Source organism: Oreochromis niloticus, linkage group LG23 (genome assembly GCF_001858045.2).
Source record: "Oreochromis niloticus isolate F11D_XX linkage group LG23, O_niloticus_UMD_NMBU, whole genome shotgun sequence".
Classification (NCBI taxonomy): Eukaryota; Metazoa; Chordata; class Actinopteri; order Cichliformes; family Cichlidae; genus Oreochromis; species Oreochromis niloticus.
The window spans coordinates 7,660,576-7,680,111 of NC_031986.2; the positions used below are offsets into that span (position 1 = coordinate 7,660,576).

General features: G+C 39.9%; 1 protein-coding gene across 1 annotated transcript in view; it reads right to left on the minus strand.

The window, feature by feature from the left end:
- The window catches only part of LOC100689998 (gamma-aminobutyric acid receptor subunit alpha-5), a 39,215-nt gene that overhangs the window by 9,367 nt on the left and 10,312 nt on the right, over window positions 1-19,536 (minus strand). The window contains exons 6-7 of the mRNA XM_005450000.4: window positions 16,381-16,463; window positions 9,281-9,424 (exon numbers count right to left, since the gene is read on the minus strand). Of these exons, the coding sequence (XP_005450057.1) occupies window positions 9,281-9,424; window positions 16,381-16,463 (227 nt within the window). The remainder of the gene's footprint in view (window positions 1-9,280; window positions 9,425-16,380; window positions 16,464-19,536) is intronic.

A 19,536-nucleotide genomic window follows, 5' to 3' on the forward strand; every position in this document is an offset into this window, starting at 1 on the left:
GCGACTTGACCTCCTTACTGAACAAAAGATGTTTAGTCTACCGCATTGGGCATGTCTTTATTTTAGAACAAACTACCAGCAGTGTGATTAAAAAACAAGTAAAATGGCTGCAATGGTGCTCAGTCACTGGATAAAAGGAATGAAAAGTGTCATTTGAGAAGCAGTAATAAGCTCAGCTAACACATCTCCCCTTCTTTTCACTATTCTACCATTAGACTAATGAAATAATCAGAGGTGTTAGAGACTGGTGAAAAGGTGTAAAGAGAACATTTCAGTTAAACATAACAGCAAAATGAACCTGACTTCAGGTCTGTTATTAAAAGGAAAAATTAGCGTAAGCGGTGTTAATTACTGAGAGAACACGAGAATAGATTATTATGCAGTTAATGTCTGGGTTCGACAGTGGGCCGTGACAGTGGGAGGTAAAAGTGTGTTGAGAGGTGGGAAGTGGGAGGACAGAATACTCTGTTAAACAACAGAAGATTGCATTTGAGGGTTTTAAAAAAAATCCCCATTGCCAGAAGCAGTTTGTGACTGCAGGCGCTGGTAAACTATGAAAAATCTAATGACTGTATTCCACACACTGGGGCACACGTACACAAGCCGCTCTCTCTCTCCCTCACACACACACACACACACACACACACACACACACACAGTAATACATGAGGCTTTCTCCAAGCAAAATCGGATTTTTGAACCTCCCTAATCCCTGGTTACAATCTGCATCCTGCCATCAGTGAGCGCAAAGAGAGGGAGTTGAAAGCGGGGGGGGTTGAGGGGGGTGCTGAGGCTTCCTGTCTTGGGATCCATTGCTGAGCTCCAAACCCCGCCCCTTTCCACCCTGCCAATCCAGGCTCTGACACACGTAGACACAGTCAAACACACATGAAGCATGATCTCTAGCTGTTGACACACACCTCAGCGCACGCTCTAAGCCACGGAGACGGACACTCATTGCTGCTAATCACTGGTGGGATGGAGGGGGGATAGCCGTGTAGATACATCTGCATACCTCTTTTTTTACTTTTTATGTTGTTTTTCTTTCTTTCTTTTTATTTTTCTGGTACCTCCAACGCTCTTCATGGAACTGACTGGCTTGGGGAGGACAGAAAAAGCAATTCAGAAAGTGCGCTGAACTCATCAGCTGACATCAGCTTAAAACCGGGGGAAATTTCTGTATTTTGCAGCTGCCCTGTGCTGAGGGCGTACGGCCGCTACGCACAGTTATCAACGTCACTGTCACTGCCATGCCTCGATCTGGAGTTCCCCAGCATGCTTAGTTCTCTCTTCTACCTCATCGCTCGGGCCCTCTGATGCCTTCATGACTCCAGGCCACCTGGTTCACAACTACCCTGTTGACTTCTACACCTGCTGGAATCATCCAGACACATCCCTTGCAAAGGGTTACCTTTGCACTTGATGCATGGATCCTGAAAGGACCGGGGGCAAAGGAAAGAGGAAGAACATGCTCCTCTGGTGGATTTTACTTTTCTCGCAAGGATCTGTATTTCACAGTGTTCGTGGGGAACTCCCTTTTGTGTCAAGCAACAATGCAGCCATGCTGGTAAACTGGTGAGTTGGAGGGAAACTGTTTTGCCCTGTTTTGCCAAAGCTGTGTGCACGGCATTTAAAATGATTTATTATTCTCTGGAAAGTGTCCTTCTAGATCATTTAACTTCTTAACACCCGGTAAGTCAGTGTCAATGCATCGAGTGTCATGGTTAGACATAAGGGGAGGGGTAGTGGTAGTGTTTTTATAGTACCTTAAAAGAAAAGTATTAAGACACAAACTAAAAAAACTGTTCATTAGATATTTGCTAGACATTAAGGCTAACACCAAGGCCATTCCTAAACTCAAATGGGTTACTGGTGACCAGGTGGGTCTTCAGAGGTTCACAGGATATGGCGTTTTGTCCCAACACTGATGTCGCAAAGGTTCCTGACAAGCCCCGAGGTCCCTGCAAACTGTAGACGTAACTGCTGCTAGAGTAAGCCTTATCTGCTTTTAGAGTCAGGGAGTTATTTAAGGAAAGTATCTGAGACGGAAGAAGCCGTGACCCTAAAGATGTCAGGTCTTTAAAGAAAAACTCCCTCACTTATCTCCACTTTCACATCCTCAAGGGGGAGTGCCTAAGATTAGTGACCGATTAAAGTCAAACACCATCCAGCATCTGACACTACAGAAAACTTCATGAACACTGTTCATTAGCTACTTTTAGCTACTCCCGTATTCATAAGGGGTCACAACAGGTAGCGCCACAGACTTGCTTTCGCAGATCTGTACACCAGATATCCTTCCTGACACAACCGAGAGACGCGTTTCCTCTCAGACTCAAACCAGGGATCTCTGGCTTGCTAGGCAAATGTATAAATCACTGTATTATGGAGCCACTCATTATCAATGTTCATTGTCAATAAATAGCTAATATTACTAAATGTAACTGCTTAGCGACCACCAGGTGGTCCCATCTAGAGTTATGGTTAGAGATTAAATTTGTTAAAGTTTTTTCCTGTCCAGAAAGGCCCAGTTGAAAAGCTTTTAACTGAAAAACTAATGCCAAAATGTATTCTTTGCTGAAAATGTGTCCTTTTGCTTGTGGCTAAAAAACCCAAACCCTAACCCTAGGTGGACATGGTGAATGAGGTTAATCTTAAATCTCAAACTGTAACCCTGCATACAGTTAGACATAAAGGTTTTGACAGATGCAATGTTACAGGTTAGGACTGCATCTAAAAAATTATTAGCTAACAAGACTGAAATGTTTTCCTCCACTACTACTCTACACACTAACATGCTGGACCAAAGCAGTTGAGTTGAGATGATCAGATTTCCTTGTATTACTGTGGTCTTCAAACTTTTAGGACCATGTAACAGAACAACTGCTATATATATTTAAGAAAAGAAAGTTTGAGAAAGTAGAAAGTAGAACCTTTAATTCCCATCGGTCACTGCACCCTCAGTAACACCTGTCCACTGCATTCAATATTTCATTTAACACACTGGGAAAAAGTGCCAGATCAAAAACCAGAGCTCAGATCTGGCACATCTTAAAGTGTCATATTTGGTCTGTCGAAGTTATTAGTGAGAGAGTCAAAGATATAAACAGTAAATTAACCTTCTGGGCTGAATGTGACCCCAGAGCTCAAGCTCATCAGCAATCTCCACCACTGATTTGGGCAGTTTCCAGACAAGCTTTGAGCTGCATGAATGATTTACCGCCTTTGGTCCTGGAGATAAATGGAATTCTCGGATAATGTTTAGCTTTTTGTGGTAGCAGGCACGACACCAGATGGTGGCTCGATGATTTGGGTAATATCATTAGTACTATCAAATACAACATATGAACATACATACTGTATCATAGTTATTATACTTAGAGTATATATTGTTTATATCTGATCACCCATACGAGAAGGAATCAGTTGGATTAATTTATGCTCCAAAGGGTTGGATGATGCGACATTCTTACAGCTTCATTTGACAATAAATTAAAAAATTTTAGATACTGTGATATTTTGGTTTGCTCTGACTTTTTGCATGCCCATGTGCTCCAGTGGATGAAGGCAATGCTCACTGCAAAGCCAATGTGGACTGAAGCCACATGGTCTACATCCAGCCTCAGCCCTCTATATGTTAGTTTGGGGGCTGGGTGGCTATATTTTAGGACACTTTTTGTGCAAGTACAATCAATTTGTTTATATTTGTCCAAAAACTCAAATCACTTGTACCTGCTTTAGGGTTTTCTGGGTGGTGTTAGTGGCAGAAATATGCAACTAAGCAAACAAAAAACGATCCAAATGGAGATGCTTTAAACAAATTTTAATAGTTTGAAGTATAACATTTACTACTTTTTGAAAATCACATAATTTAGCGTGTGGCTAAACCTACACTAAACTCTAAGTCAAAAACAGGTTGCTAGTGACCTGGTGGATATTAACAGGTTAAGCACATAACTCGGTAATTAGCTCTAAATGTAAACACAGGTTTGTAAAGATCAGTGAAATAGCTTCAATGTACAGTGGATGAATTTCTCACCATTTTTTTCCTTTTACCGTAACTACATTACTGTGTCTTTAAACCATGTTTCTAGAATCAACTAGTCAACCAAATTTTTTTCAGTATAGCAGTTAGAGACGACACTTATGTAACTCTTGGGGGTTTCCTTCATTACTGTACTGTACAGGATGCGTGTCAACTCGGGAAGTATAAAGCTGTACAGGTGGCTCGATGTTGACACAAAAAAAGTATTCACATTTGCAAGAAGCCACCATTTAACCTCTTCACATCCACCTGTCATAGGGTTAGAGCTGGGTTTGTTTTAACCAAATGCTAAGCTGTTGAAATTTTAGGATCTTACCTTTCAAATTAAGTGTCATCTACACGTTTGGGTTAAAATTGACCCTCAACCTAGTAGATCCTAGAAATAAACATGCAGTTACTCTGTGAGCTACTAGCTTCTACCATTAACTAGCACATTAATTAACATGTCAAACCATTCAGTCTCATAACCTACTAGCCAGGCAGCCATCAGTCCTTTAACCAACAAGAGCTTTAGCCTTTCACTTAAACCACTGAGTCACCAAGCAAATATTTAAAGAGCTGTGGTACGCAAATAAAAAAAGGAGGGGAAATCCACACTTTTAATAACGGTTCTACTAGAAACTAGAGGAAAGTGTATTACAGTTTGGTTTTACATAAGAGTATTAAGCAGATGACTTTCAACACCCACACCGCACCCTACCAGCCCCACGTGTCAAAGTGAGGTCGTCCAATCCCAACATGCACAAAGGCCACACACAAACGCACACACTTTTTTTTTTATTCTAGCTTGGCGAGGACCTAAACTGTTATTATTATGATTATTTTTTCACTTAAACCGTTTCCTGTATAATCACCTTAAAGTAAAATGTCTCCTGTAAAAGCAACCCGGTTTAACGCTTCACCTTAAAGCAGGGGTGTCGAACTCCAGGCCTCGAGGGCCGGTGTCCTGCAGGTTTTAGATCTCACCCTGGGTCAACACACCTGAATCAAATGATTAGTTCATTACCAGGCCTCTGGAGAATGTCAAGACATGTTGAGGAGGAAATTTAGCCATTGAAATCAGCTGTGTTGGATCTAGGACACATCTAAAACCTCCAGGACACTGGCCCTCGAGGCCTGGAGTTCGACACCTGTGCCTTAAAGCCTAAAATCTTTAAAGTCCTAACCCCCACAATAAAGAAGTAACTTCTGGTCCTCGAGCTTACTGTCACAATCACCCTGCTGTGTGACTGTCACAGTGACGACATTTGATACAAAGATAAATATACAAATGCACACACCGGCAAACACACAGACACACCCAGCCAATCCCTCACTGATCTGTGATGTCATCTTCTTATGCAAAAGCTGATGGGTGGTTGGATGGGGGATTAACCCTAGGCCTCAGGTCTCTCTCAATTTGTGTGTGTGCATGTGCGCGCATGCTTCTATGTGTGTGCGTGTGTGCAGGGATAAGTGTTGTTTGACAGGGCTGTCCGAGCCTGTAGACAGCTGGTTGTGAGAGGGATAGGCTACTCTCCACTAGCCTCCACTCACTGACTCTGATCTCCTGATAATGTTTCCCACATTTCCTCTCCACCTCGCAGCACATCCATTTCTCCCCACAGTGTTTATCTTCCCTAATCTAGAATTAGTTACATCACCTTATTTGCTATTACACGTACCGTGCAACATAATTCACCTCAGTGCTAATGAAAAATACACAATGCAATGTTTGCACTATGTTCTGATTGAGGTTTCTTTATTTAATGAAAATAATAAATAAATAACAATTCTTAAGATTTTTTTATAACTTAAAAAAAGTTTTGAACAGTGGCACAGTTTTCATCATTTTTGTACACAACACAACGTATTTGAAGTTGAACAATCAAAGTTAAATTAACCCAAAGTTGAATTTAACCTCTTAAATCCAGATGTTAAGGGGTTAAGAAAAAATATAGACTTGACTAATGAACAATTACATTCTTATGTACCGTCCCTTGTTTTAGAGAATTAAATGTAGTGCAACAATTTAACATAATAGTAATAAAATCTTTTTTAAACTTTGTCAGTGATCCTTTGATGATGACTTCCTGAAGTCTGGAACCCGTGGCCAATCAGCAGAGAAAAGGTTTCCTGCTGAGGCTTTTACTGTAGCAGTGTTTAGTTGCTGCCTGCACAATAGTCCACCTTTTTTTTTTAATATTTTTCAAAATCTCCTGGGTTACTTTTGTCAGCATGGTCTGGCTCATTGTTCATCTGTTCTCTGAGATGCCACCCAGTTAAGTTGACTGCACGTCGCTCAGTGTGTACAAGCACTGCTCAGTACACTTTTGTTTTGTCAAAGCACCAACAAACACCTGTGACCTAGTGTCATAGGAAGCTATGCGTATCCCTGCATCAAATTGTCTCTACTTTATTCAGACTACGAGTCATTTTAGATCTTTTTTCCTTTTGTTTCTTCCGAGCTCTGCTGTATTTTCATCTGTCCAAAAAGCTAGTGTGGCTAGCTAAACATAAATGTTTTGCGTCTTGCAATCAATGCAGTGACTTCCACACTTGGTGCATCCCGTGGAGGGTTTTTTTGTCTTTCCCGTGGAAATGATCCTGCCGACATCCACCACTTTTGTCTTTTATGGATTTAAGGACCTATTTCTGTTGACGAACTCTCCAGTGCTTTCTTTTTTCTCAGCAAGAGCCGAACTGCTGATTTGACGAGTTTCTGCTCCCTTTCAGATATGTTTGTTTTCCAGTCTAAGGATAGAATATTCCCTTTGCCTTAAGAGGTCCTTCAACCTTTGCTTCAGTTCACAGAAACAACTTCCAAATGCAAATGCCACACTTGGAATCATCTCTGGACCTTTAACCTGCTTAACTTATGAAAAAATACAGAAATAAGCCAGAGTCGACTCCCCAATAATATTTTAGCTCCAGAAAATAGGGCAGTTTGTATATAAATACAGCTGATGCAATATTTTTGTCCGAATCCTTAAATTAAAGCTGAAAGTCAGCATTTCAGTTGCATCTGTTTCATTTCAAATCCGCTCTGATGGTAAACAAATATACTGACTGTCCAAAGGTCTCTTCACCTGTAAAAAAGAGCTGACTCAGAATTATTACTTAAATAACGGATGGTGCAAGTAGTTTATAACATCATATGGTTTTAATTGTTTTTGTACAGTAGTTGAGGTTTATGGACAAAGAGTGAATCCCGATAAAATGCTACAGAATAACAACTGCAAGACGTGAATATGTGGATCAGTTTACAGTGCCTCCACCTTTTAATGAAAATATCAGCATCAGGTGTAGATAATGTATCAGATTATACGCTACTGTGCACAAGTCTTCTGCTACCCATCATTTCTTTATATTTTCCTTCAAATGAACCAGACTTTCTTGTATTTCTAAAGTGTTCTTGAATGATAGCTTGAACACTCTCCTCTTTCACTCGTTTTAAGGTCGGTCCTTGTACCTGATCATTCGCAGAGGAAACTTTTTTTGTTCAAACCACTGACCTATATGTCATTCAAGCATAAAAAAAACAACTAACACAAATAGAAACAGACAGCTTATCAATGAACTCATTTTAAATGGTATGTTTGGGCTCTTTGTAAAAAGATGCTTTTCAAACACAATGTGTTTGAAAATGCCAAATGTTACATCACGTACACTTGTACACTTTGAGGAAACTAGACAAGCGTAGGACAAAAGAAGATGAACAGGAGATGAACAGGAGTGCTCACATGGAAATTGGCCCATTTGCTGTTTGCCAGTATCAAGGCCTCAAGCCATTTTTGAGGAAAAGAAGGGCCAAACTGGGCCGAAAATTAGTTCTTACGTTGTGATGAATCCAAGCAAATTTAAAGGTTTCAGTTGAACTTGTAATTATTATGTGTAATCAACATAACAGTGTAAGTGTGAGTGTCTACAGTCATCGGTAAAACACACTGGACAAAAAAGCCCGAACAAAAAGCAGCTACTTGCTCCGAAGCAAGCGATATTGGGGATCTTCTCAATAATAGAATTATGAGCCCAGCAAAGTATTGTCAGATTTTCATCGACCAAACAATGCATTTAAAAAGCATCTGATTGGCAACAGCTTCAATAAACACACAATGGAACATGATCGGTCATGGATTGGCCTCCCCAGAGCCCCTATCTTAACACTACTGAAGCAGAGTGGCATCATCATGACAGACAACAAACCAAAAACAGCCAACATCCAAAGATAAGCTTTGAATGTCCTTAAAGAGACCTATTCTTGAAGACTACTTAAAGAAAGCTAGCTTAAAATAGTTCGGGCTATGTTGAAGAATAAAGTTGCTCATACCAAATATTTGAGATTTTCAACTTGTTGTTTTATACATACTCTGTTTTTGCCTGTATTTTCATTTATCTTTGCTAATATTTCAGTAAATCACTCTACTTATTTTCCCATTTTCCTGCCAAAAAATACATTTTATAGGTTGTTCCAAACAACCTAGTTCATAGGTACAGATTCGATTCCACTGAATATTTACAGTTCTGTTGTGATGCTAGCTGAAGCGATGAAGCTAACATTAGCTTGCCATTGTATCACCACAGTTATGATGAAGAAATAAAGTTCGCATATTAAATGTGGACATGTAGACAATGTTGTAATACTATGTTTGTATGAATACAATCTTCCAGTACAATAACTGGAGTACAATAACCAGTACTCGAGTTATAAATAGTAACTGCTAGCTTGCAGCTAAACTGCATTAACACCAGCAACATATGTAAGTATCCTTATATGCCTACACAAATGGGCTAAACTAAGTTAAACTAAACTATTGGTTAAACTAAGCTTTACAAAACTCCTGTAATTTGTAGCACAATCAAGTAGGAAGTGTTGGATTTGTTGTGTGTGTTAATAATTAGAAAATTATTAAATATTTCTATCCTTATTCATGAGCGGTGTAGTGTTTGTCCTGTTGACAGCTTGTATTTGTGTTCGACGGTGATAGCTTAGTCATCCTATTTTTGTTTTTATTGTACTATGTATCCTATACAGTAACTGTCTACTGGGTCTCCAGTTCTTACTATGCTGTGTTACCTAATCTCTGTTTTTTCCCCAACATCACAAAATATTCCATCATTTGGGATTAAGTTGTATTATTTTATCTCTGCCACAACTTATTTCACTAATCCATCCATTCTTAATACTTCGCTACTAGCAATACAAGCACACTGCTGTTAATATTATTACAACAGAGTTATTAAAATAGCACATACCCCTGCTTGTGTGTATATCCTCTGTGTTAGCACTTTGTCCAACAAGATGATACTGATTGAGTCTGGAGCCATCCTCTGCCACCACCACAGATTCTTTAGCTCCCTCAGTCCAAGTGTAGACGACCTCTGACACAGGATAGGCATCTGAGAGACAGACAGGGAAAGATTATTCTGATTTAAGTGTTTTGCTCTTAATATGATGACATTCAAAGCGGAAGTGAAATCCTGTTTGTTTACAGCAGAGTAGATTATTAACATATTAGAGTGAGTTACAACCCTGTCATCACTCATTATGTGTAGCTCGCCGTGTGTGGAGCTGGTGCAGAGCCTCTCTAGCACTTTTTTGATTAGACTGCAGGCTTGAGGCCAAGAGCAGAATTTGTCTAGTATGCCTGTAAAATGTGTGTGTGTGTGTGTGTGTGTGTGTGTGTGTGTGTGTGTGTGTGTGTGTGCGGGCGGATTTTTTAGTCTATTTTTGTTTAAACCACACTTCTGGGTCAGGGGTGAGCTTCCCTGTCAGCAGGACCCAGACGGAGTCAGATTAACCAAAATGTGTTGCATCACACTTGTGATGAAAACAGGGAGCAAACCGTGAAGCATCTCTGGCTATTACACTGATTCATGTTGAATACTGCACCATAGCTGGACATTGATCTATCATGGCCCTCTTGTGAGTACCCCCCCAAACAAAAAAACAAAAAAAAACTAACAACAACTTTGAGGAGGAGAAAATGGTGAAAGGAAAAGAAAAAAACCCAAAAACTTAATTATGGTCATGTCAAGATTTGGAAAAGATTGGCGAATACTATGGAAAGCATTTGAGAAGCAGAAAGTTTAAGGTGGGAGAGGAATTATCTGCAGAGAGCAAAAATAATGAGGGAGGAGGGCCCAATTACACTAGACGCCTTCATTTTGCATTTATTCTTTACTTTTGATGCTTTCCAAAGGCTGCATATTTCATACTGGGGACAGAAAGCAGTGATTAGTTCTTTGGCAGTGATAAACAACTTTTAAAGAGGCGTGCACGGTGAAATTGGTGCAGCCAAGTGTTGTTTCCTCATCAAGAGATTTCTGGAGGCATGAAAAAGACAATTATGCACATTAAATCTATTAATACAACACAAGAAGAGCTGAAATTGCATTAAAACAACTTATTATGCTGACTGTCACAAACACAACTGAAAGCATGGCTTGTTCTTGTGTAACAGCGTTGGCATTGTCTATTTTAGGCCGGCAGAAAACATCTTGACCCGAGTATTTCCATTCTGGGTGTTCACTTGGCAGCTGGGTAGTGCTCCAGACTGTATGTAGTGTTTAAAATTGGGCATGGTCAGGCCAAAGGCCGAGACCTTTAATTGGAGGGTAGTTAGATTGCGATAAGGGATTACTGGTGAATTTCATTAGGCAAAGGAAAAGCTAAAGACTTTGGCAGGAAAGACAGTGCACCTCTGCCAACTTCTCAACACTTTATGCTTAATGCTTTGCTGCTCCTTCTTGTGGGTGAGGCAAAAGCAGCTACAGCTCAGTCGGAGTCATAAATTACTGCAGTTCCACACATACTCTAAGTGCAGCTGTCTGAATTATTAAAGAAAGTAAAAGTGGACGATTTCAAAAGGCAAAGTGTGTTTTCCCTTACAAGTTACTGACAAATCAATATTCAGTAGGGCATAAACGTTAAATAACAGCAATACTTGCTGCATACTGTAGTAACTGAGCATTTAAAGGTCGAGGAGCATGTTAATTCCATCAATTATGTTACTTAAGTTTATTTCTGTTGAAAACTAGTTGAAAATTCTCTGTAGCTGGATGCACAGGCTAGGCAGATATTAGCAGCTCAGTCGTGGTGAGTTATCATACATGTAGGCTTTCTGTCTCATAAAGAGCTCCTTTATGGTTGTTTTAAAAAGATACTTGAATTGTTATGAAGTTAGCCAGCTAGATGTTTAACCTGTTGGCTCTCACTGTCAGCTAGCCCATTTGTGCTGTCACTGACTGTTTCAGCTATCACCTGCAGTACATATAAAGTATATAAGCAATACTACGCAAGAGTCTTGAGCAACCCGTTGTTCTACATATGTAGCTAGGGAAATGGGAAATAGGTGCAGCAATTTATTGAAATGTACAGTATACAGCTTATAAGGTCGAAACAAGTTTGAAAGTCCACAGCTGATATCACCACCTATATTCTTCAATATAGCCTAAAGTTCCTTAGACAAGATTTCTTGTAATTTCTTCAGGTAGTCTTCAGATATAGTTCTCCAGGCTTTTCTGCTGCCTTTTCTTCTGTTCTCTGTCATCATGATATCTGGGGAGGCCAATCCATCCAGATAGTGTTCTATTGCGTGTTCGTCTATCCAATTATGCTGTTACTGCATTGACAGTGTGTTTGGGATCATTGTCATGCTGAAAACTGAAGCTGCTGCCAAACAGAAGCTTTCCAGGTGGTATAGCATGGTGGATCAAAATCTAATGGAACTGTTCTGTTCACAATTCCATCAATTTTGGAAACATCCCCAACACCACTGCCTGAAATACAGCCCCAAACCATGAAAGAGTCTCCACCATGTTTTACAGATGATTGTAGAAAAGCCATGAGGTTAGTATGGCATCAAGTCACTTAAACTTCTGGGGATAAAGATCTGGTCAGGTAAGAGGGAGAGGGGGGTGTTAATTAGTTTAAATTGCTTTGGTGTTAATGAAATGAACCACTGGTGCACCAAAGGGGCAACAATGAGACAACCCCCAAAACAGGAATGATTTTACAGCTGGAGGCTACTGGCATTTTTTCCCACCTCATTCCTTCTGACTGTTCACTAGTTTTGGATTTGACTAGGGTCGGTTTCTCTATTGGTAGCATGAGGTGATACCCGGACCCTATAGAGGTTGCACAGGTAGACAGGAAAGAACAATCCTACTCATGAACGACCTCCACCATCAAACGACCACCCAATTACCTACTTTTTCAAAACATGAACGTTCCTCTCAGGCATTGTAGCCACCAAGCTGATTAGGCACATGAGTCAACACATAAGCATAAGTCAGAAAGGCATTAGAAATACAAACAGAGGACAAAAAGCACCAGCTCCTTGTTGACAGAGCAGTACAACCGGCCTCCAACATGAGGTAGACCAACTTGAGCACCAACTTGAATCTCATCTCTCCAGAATATTTTCATCTCGTTTATTTGCTGATGAAAGGGTCAGTACTTTCCATCATAGGTTGTTTCCTCATGCATTAGTTTTTATTTAGTTACTGCCTTGTTTTTGTCTGAAAAAAGGTCCTTCATGAAAACTATGCCGGAAATTATTGGGTAACGAAATTATCACTGCTTGTGTAAATCATCTCTCTTTGTCTTTGTTGCAAAAAAAAAAAGAAAAAAAGAGTTTGATTTGCCAATAGGACCCGGCTGATCCTATTTCCATGTCTAACATAATTGATTGAATAATGAATTAAGTCGCCAATGTGTAAATGCACTTTGGCAGCACACCCATGGATCCTGAGATCTGCATGCCCCGGCGAAGTGAAGCACATAAACTTTACTTTGAATGCTCTGATTTCCATTGACCAGCACTGGTGCTGAAATGTGGAACAAGGCTGATATTTAGCCTAGTCGATTTTTCCACTTTGATCCCTCCCCTTATTTGGTGTGAGATTTATTTGCGCCATATGGGCTTATGTGAGACCTGGCACCAAGAAAAAGGAAGTAATTGTTTTACCGCCTATATCTAGACAAGTATAGGAACACATAGTCAGAAACTGTCGTGACTACAAAATATTGCTTGCGAAGTGTAATTATAGGTGTTTGACTAAATGACAAATAACATCATTTGAATGGTGGTGGCAGTCCAGAGGTCAGGGTCAAACTTTGGCTCCTCAACAGGCTGTCATTACAGAGTAGGCGAAGTTGAGCTCTGATTGGTGGGATTACAGAAATAATTCAGAGATTCATATCTTAGAATATATAAAGGCTTAAAGAAGGAGAACAATCATAAAATGATTCACTGCCATTCAGTGGGATCATTGTGGGTTGAAGGGAAGGCAGGCTAAGTCATTAGACCGCGCTTGATTGTTTTTCCCACCGCTCTGTGGCTCAGGTTTTGCACACCTCACATCATCATCTGCATTTTTATGCCCCGTTTCATGGGACGAGGAATTTCTAAACACCCGCCTATCCATAAACACCAGCTTTGCAAAGTTCCAAATGACTGGCCCTTTTTTCTATCACAGAGCCGTCAATTATGGTAATCGCACAGCAATTTTGCAGAAAGTAGTTTTCTTTGGCAATTGTTCATCTGTCTCTATTGCCCTTGGTGCAGATGCTATATGACTGTCAGAACTGTCTTGTTTTTTTAGTCAGTTCATCATGGATTTTTTTTTATAGCTCTATTGTCTTTAATGGTCTCCAGTATGTAATTCTGCAGACTTGTTTTAACTGTTTTGAAGTTGTGTAGTCCTGGTGAACTTAAGTGAATTGAGAAGTACTACATAAAAAAAATAGACTATAGGCCCACTGATTACTGATTAGTATTACTCCTCTTAGTGTATATCCTCAGTGTATATTTGAGAACTGTAGAGCTTAAGGCCGTACAGAAGCTAAATTAGTAGGTCAGAGTAAGGGATTAGTTACCCTTTACCCAGGACGACTTAGTGTACAGTAAACCTCCATGCTTTAATAGCATGATAAATCATTACAATGTCACAAAGGGAGAGGATATAGAGGCCCTATAGAAAATAGACTTTTATGACTATGACCCAGGACTGTGCTTGTCATGCATTAATCCAATTGGAAAGTACTGACTGAAGTTTTTGCTATTTGCTTTACAAAGCAAAATACTTACAAGTTTTATCAGGTAAAAATGACTCCATTGAAATCTAGACTTTTTACGACAAGCAAAGGTAAAGCTTCAGGTTACTGAGATATCTAATATCCACCTACTGCACTCTGTTACAGATAAAACCAGATAGCAAGATGACAAGATCAAGTGAAAGCTAGTTTGCGAGCTTGCCATGGTGATGGCTTTAACTAAAGCTTCTGGTAGCTGTAACTGGAAACATACTGAGAGAACATTGGTTCATTGATGATTAACTCACTAAAATGAATGTGATGGTAAAAACAGGATACAGCAGAAAAGTTATTTTGTTAGCTCTAGCAATGCATCGTGTAGTTATAATGATACTGAACGATGAAAGAGCACCTTTGCCTGTTGTTATTGCACACTGACACCGTTTACCTGTGGGCTAATGCAGGGGGAGAGGTTAGATTTTGCCATGGGAAAGCCCAGCAGCTTCCATAATTGGATTGCAATCCGATGTGCTTCTTTTACGTGGTGAAAGTGGGCGGGCTGTATCTCACTGAAAATCTAGGCATAAGAGTCTCATCCTTTTAGTGCAACAGGCTCCTTAGGTGTGGCATTTGGCCAGCTCCGTCTTTAAATACCCACAGGGCCACTCAAGTTTCTATATATGTCCTTGCTGGGAGGGCACACAGACAAGGCGTCAAGTTAAGAGGGCATTGGGGACAACCCTTCCAGTCATTAACCTAATTAAGCGTAGGAGGACTTCGGTAATCTCTTCCCTTCAGAAGTTTTTAATAGTTGATACAGAGCCATAAATATAGACTCAGAAAGCTAAAAGATAAAGTTTAGGTACATCTTTAGTAGGTCTTCAGCTATGTAACTGATATCCTCGAGTCTTTTCACTGACTTTGACTTTTCTCGATTTGATGTTCTAACAAACTGCTAAACAACTGTAGTTTAGCATTTAGCTTATTATAGCTAAATACTAAATACACATAGGGTGCAGTGCAAATGTCTAGAGGGATCAGTCATGTCTTTATATGTTGAGAAGATAGACAGACAGACAGACACATGCTTCAAAGTCAATATTTGGTAAGACCATTATTATTTTTACACATAGCCTTAGCTTTCTTAAGAACGTCTTCTTCTAATGTCTTTGAGGACATCCTTGAGAATAGCTCTCCAGGCTTCTTGAGGGACATTCAAAACTCATCTTAAAATGTTAGTTGCCTTATGTTACATTTTCTGTCAATTGATCCTGCAACGCTTCCACAATGCTCAAGTGCAGACTCTGAGGAGGCCAATCAATGACTGATAGTGTTCCACTGAGTGATTTTCTATCTAGGTACTCTTTTACTGCCTTGGCAGTGTGTTTGGGATCATTCTTCTTTATTCTTCATTGTTGAAAAATGAAGCTGTAACAGCACTGGCTGAAAAGCAGCCCCAAACCATGACAGAGGCACCAGCGTGTTTTACAGATGGCTGTAGACACTCACTATTGTAGCTTAATCCTGAACACCTCTGTACATACGGACAACAACTTGAAGCAAAATTTTAAAATTAGGGATTCATGACTCTATAAAACTGTTTGTATGCTGCTGATTTTTCCTTCCAATTTTTCTTGTTCCTCCATTTGTCTACTTTCCTCAGATGTGTTAAGGACACATTGCACACCATGCTGAGATATACCACATTTTTGCTTTATAGTCTTTTAGGAATTACCTCATTGATTCAAAAATGTTCCTTTACACCCCAAACTGTGTTACCTTTGGCATTTTCTACTGATTAAACTAAAGAAATGGAAACAAATTATTTATTAGCAACTAAGTATAAAAAAGTCAAGATGCAACTGGTTCTTTGCTAAGATGTCTAGTATGCCAAAGCTTACTTTCCAAGTACTGTGGAAGTTTAGCATTTAGCTCTACATTGCACCTAAAGATAACACTAAATAAATCTAAGAGTTTTGCATTTAGTTTATTTTTGCTTTTCAAAACTTTGCAGACAAAAGTGACAAGTATGGTACAATGGAAAATGTACTAATAGTCTTGCTTTAAGGAAAGAAAATCATGGATTGCAAACTCAGCAATCTTGATAATCTCGATAATGAGTGAATTAATTATCCCCAAAATAAACAGAGCCTCTTTTTGTTTTTTAAATTGAGATTAAACTTTTGTATAAAACGCTGCATTGGACTGGAAAATCTCCACTGTGTATCATAGTAGCTGGGACTAGCAGACAGGAAAATAAATATAGGGCTCGACATTCACAGGAGGGTTTTTTTTTTGTTTTTGTATTTTTACTCACAGCTGCCAAATTTGAGAGGGCAGGCGTGGGCATCCATGGGAAAATCCTCCAGCTGCATGGGGCATTCTGCTGATATGGTCAATCTAAGACAAAACACATAACACAGTAAGTCACTTATAGTGTAACACAGGGGTGCGTCACATCTTTTACTCAGCTATCTACCATAAAGGGAGCGATACAGAATAGAAGGGACCTGAAAACACACATTGTTTAAGATATTTTTTGTTTTTTAATCAGTGCTATCAGTAGGTGAAATTGCCAGGAAATTAATCACACCTCTCATAACAGTAAAATGGTGGTGTACTCTTATGCATGACACTTGCAAGTCCAGCAATTCTCCCTTAGCACACAAGTGACAATACTGCCACCTGGTGGTCAGAGGGCTTGGTTGCCCCCCCCCCATTAAAAAAAGAACTGAGGTTGCTTCAGTTTTGTTTTCTTCTGAACTGACCTTAAGGCAAACACATTTTTATTAAAAACAAATGAGAGCATTAGCATGATTTGATGATGTTCATCAATCACCTTCCACTCATTCAAATCCTCAATAAACATAACGACAGTTTTTTTTTTTTTTAATGTTTTATTTGTTACTGGGTATTCACAGTCATCCGAGACATGGCGTTATCACTTCAGCCGCTGTGACGACACCTCTCTGTGCCCTGAAAGAGCAGCCAGATTAATTAAATCAGGCATACAAACCAACAACACACAAAACATAATTATTTTTTTAGCTATCTGTCCCAGATTAAATCAAATCCCTCTGGGTAGTTCCGCTCTTTGCGTGATGACAAATAATCACACAGCGCAGCGGTGATGTGACTACAATGAGGTTAATGGGCTGAATGAAGGATAAACTAAGTGCACACAAACATACGTTTAGATGAAATGAATCGTTGGACTTGTTTTCTGCTTTAGCCGCTCATGCATACCTCAACATTAGTCACAGAGTAGCAGCTATTTTTCCTCTTAGCTGAACTCTATTATAATCTTTCTGACAAATGTGTCACCGGGGATGGGGCGCAAACCACATGGGACGTGTTTTTGTTTTACGCTCCAGTACCTCCTGCCTGTACAGTATGCGGCGACTGCAGGAGGTTTCCCAATTATATCATTAAGGTGAACGAAGCAGAACAAAGTGGGACAGGAGGCCACTTCTGCACTTCTGGGCCTAGCGAAGGCGAATGTTTCGTGGCGGTGGGGGTGGGGGCTCGGTTTGCTTTCCACATCAGTGCAGTACCATCCAACTGTGTCGACACAGCTCGAGGGTTCTCTGCGTGGAAGAGGAAAGAGTGTCTTTGGGATAAATAAATGAGAACATGGCTGTCGGCTATTATACCATGTTCTAATTATTCATGTAGCCCCATTAGCCAGGATGGCTGTAAAGAGAGCAGAATCTAACTCGGTGCCTTTAAAAGTCAAAAGCCAGGCATCTCATTGCGGATCTAGTTTAAATAATGGATTAGACTTATCCTGCGTGCCTTAAAGGCAGGCATGGGCTTGAACTTAAAGCCACGCGCTGCACAGAAGCAGACCAACACGTGGCCGCTCACACAGCGATGGGAAATCTAAAGTTTCTGGTATGCCTGAGCTTGCAGAAAAGTTGGAGAAGTCGGACGACAGAGCCAGAAAGTCCAGGAGCTTTATGCTGTATTACCCACCAACCCACAATGCCGCACCATCTGTCTTTTCACACTAAAAGGCACATTTTGAAAACTTCTTGTACTACACGCTCAGAAAATAAAGCACCTTCCTATTTAATGCTATCTGAACTATTTTACCCATAGAAGCTAATGAAATACTTTAATATACGTCCCTCTCTCTAGTACCACAGTACTAGTTTATTTACTGGCATAATTATGTAAGTGAGTTTTATTTATACATAAACCATTGGGTACCCTCTAAGGTACTGTCATCACACGATCTGATATCGTCGTGTTGGTGTTGTTCCCAGATCATCATGAAAATGTTGTTCCAGGATCAACATTGCAAGTGACCAATCAGAATGTTGTGACGTCATAGTTTTGCGACTTCAGGAAAAACCGCCGTAAAACAAAAAACTGTACTTAAGCTGCGAGAAACCGCCTCTGTCCACCGATCAGCAGACCCTGACTCTAACCCTAACCCTTTAATAAACGGTAAGCAGAATTGATATTGTCCTTGCAACACTGGAATTTCATAAATGCACGAATGGCTTGGCGCGCAAAAGAATAACGTCACAACATTCTGATTGGTCACTTGCAATGTTGATCCTGAAACAACATTTTCATGATGATCTGGGAACAACACCAACACGACAATATTTTATATATAACAAAGACCAGTTTTAAACAGCTGGTGACAATTTAGTAGAAACAATAAAATCATTAAATTTTTAAACTATGCCCCTACATAAACGTGTGACCTCAGCTATAACTTTAAGTGCTTCAGCACTCTGGTGGATGTTAAACGCCAGAGGAAATGGTAAGAATATCTCAATTTTACAGTTTGGGACCACATATTTACTTTCTGGCCATCAAAAAAGTACATATAGATACTTTAAGGTCCATTAATTAGCCCTGGGGGTAACATTGATGTGGACTGTACCTGTAGGACGGATAGGGACTTTCACTGTACCCATAATTCTGAGAGTGTTTCACAGTTATATAATCAATATAAGGTGTGAATAACAAAGGAAGAACAGTTGAAAGTGTTAAAACGTAAAAAAAAAAAAAAAAAATACAGTTTGATAAGAACCTGCCATTACAATTCATATAACATATTAGTGAGTGTGGTGTTATGTTCAAATGATTAGTCAGAGAGTCTATAGGCAATAGCAGCACATCAGCACAAATGATAATGGCAACTGAGCTGTACCTAATGACAATGGTGTGCAATGCACTCCCTGCGTGAGTAATACAGAGCTTCCATACAGCTGATGTAGCAGCTTATCTGGTATCTGCCTATAATGACTGCAATCTGACTGGTATGCATTAAGCTTGCGGTGTGCTGAGAGAAGTGGCATTTTAAGAATTATCCATGGAGACAAACGCATGGAAATTTGCTCTGTAAACCCGTCCGCTTCTCCGCTGAGTAATGGTTTTCAAATGATACGGTGCCGCAATTGCATTTAGAGGAGAAAACTGATGAGCTTTCACTGACACCCGTGCATGTTGCTGA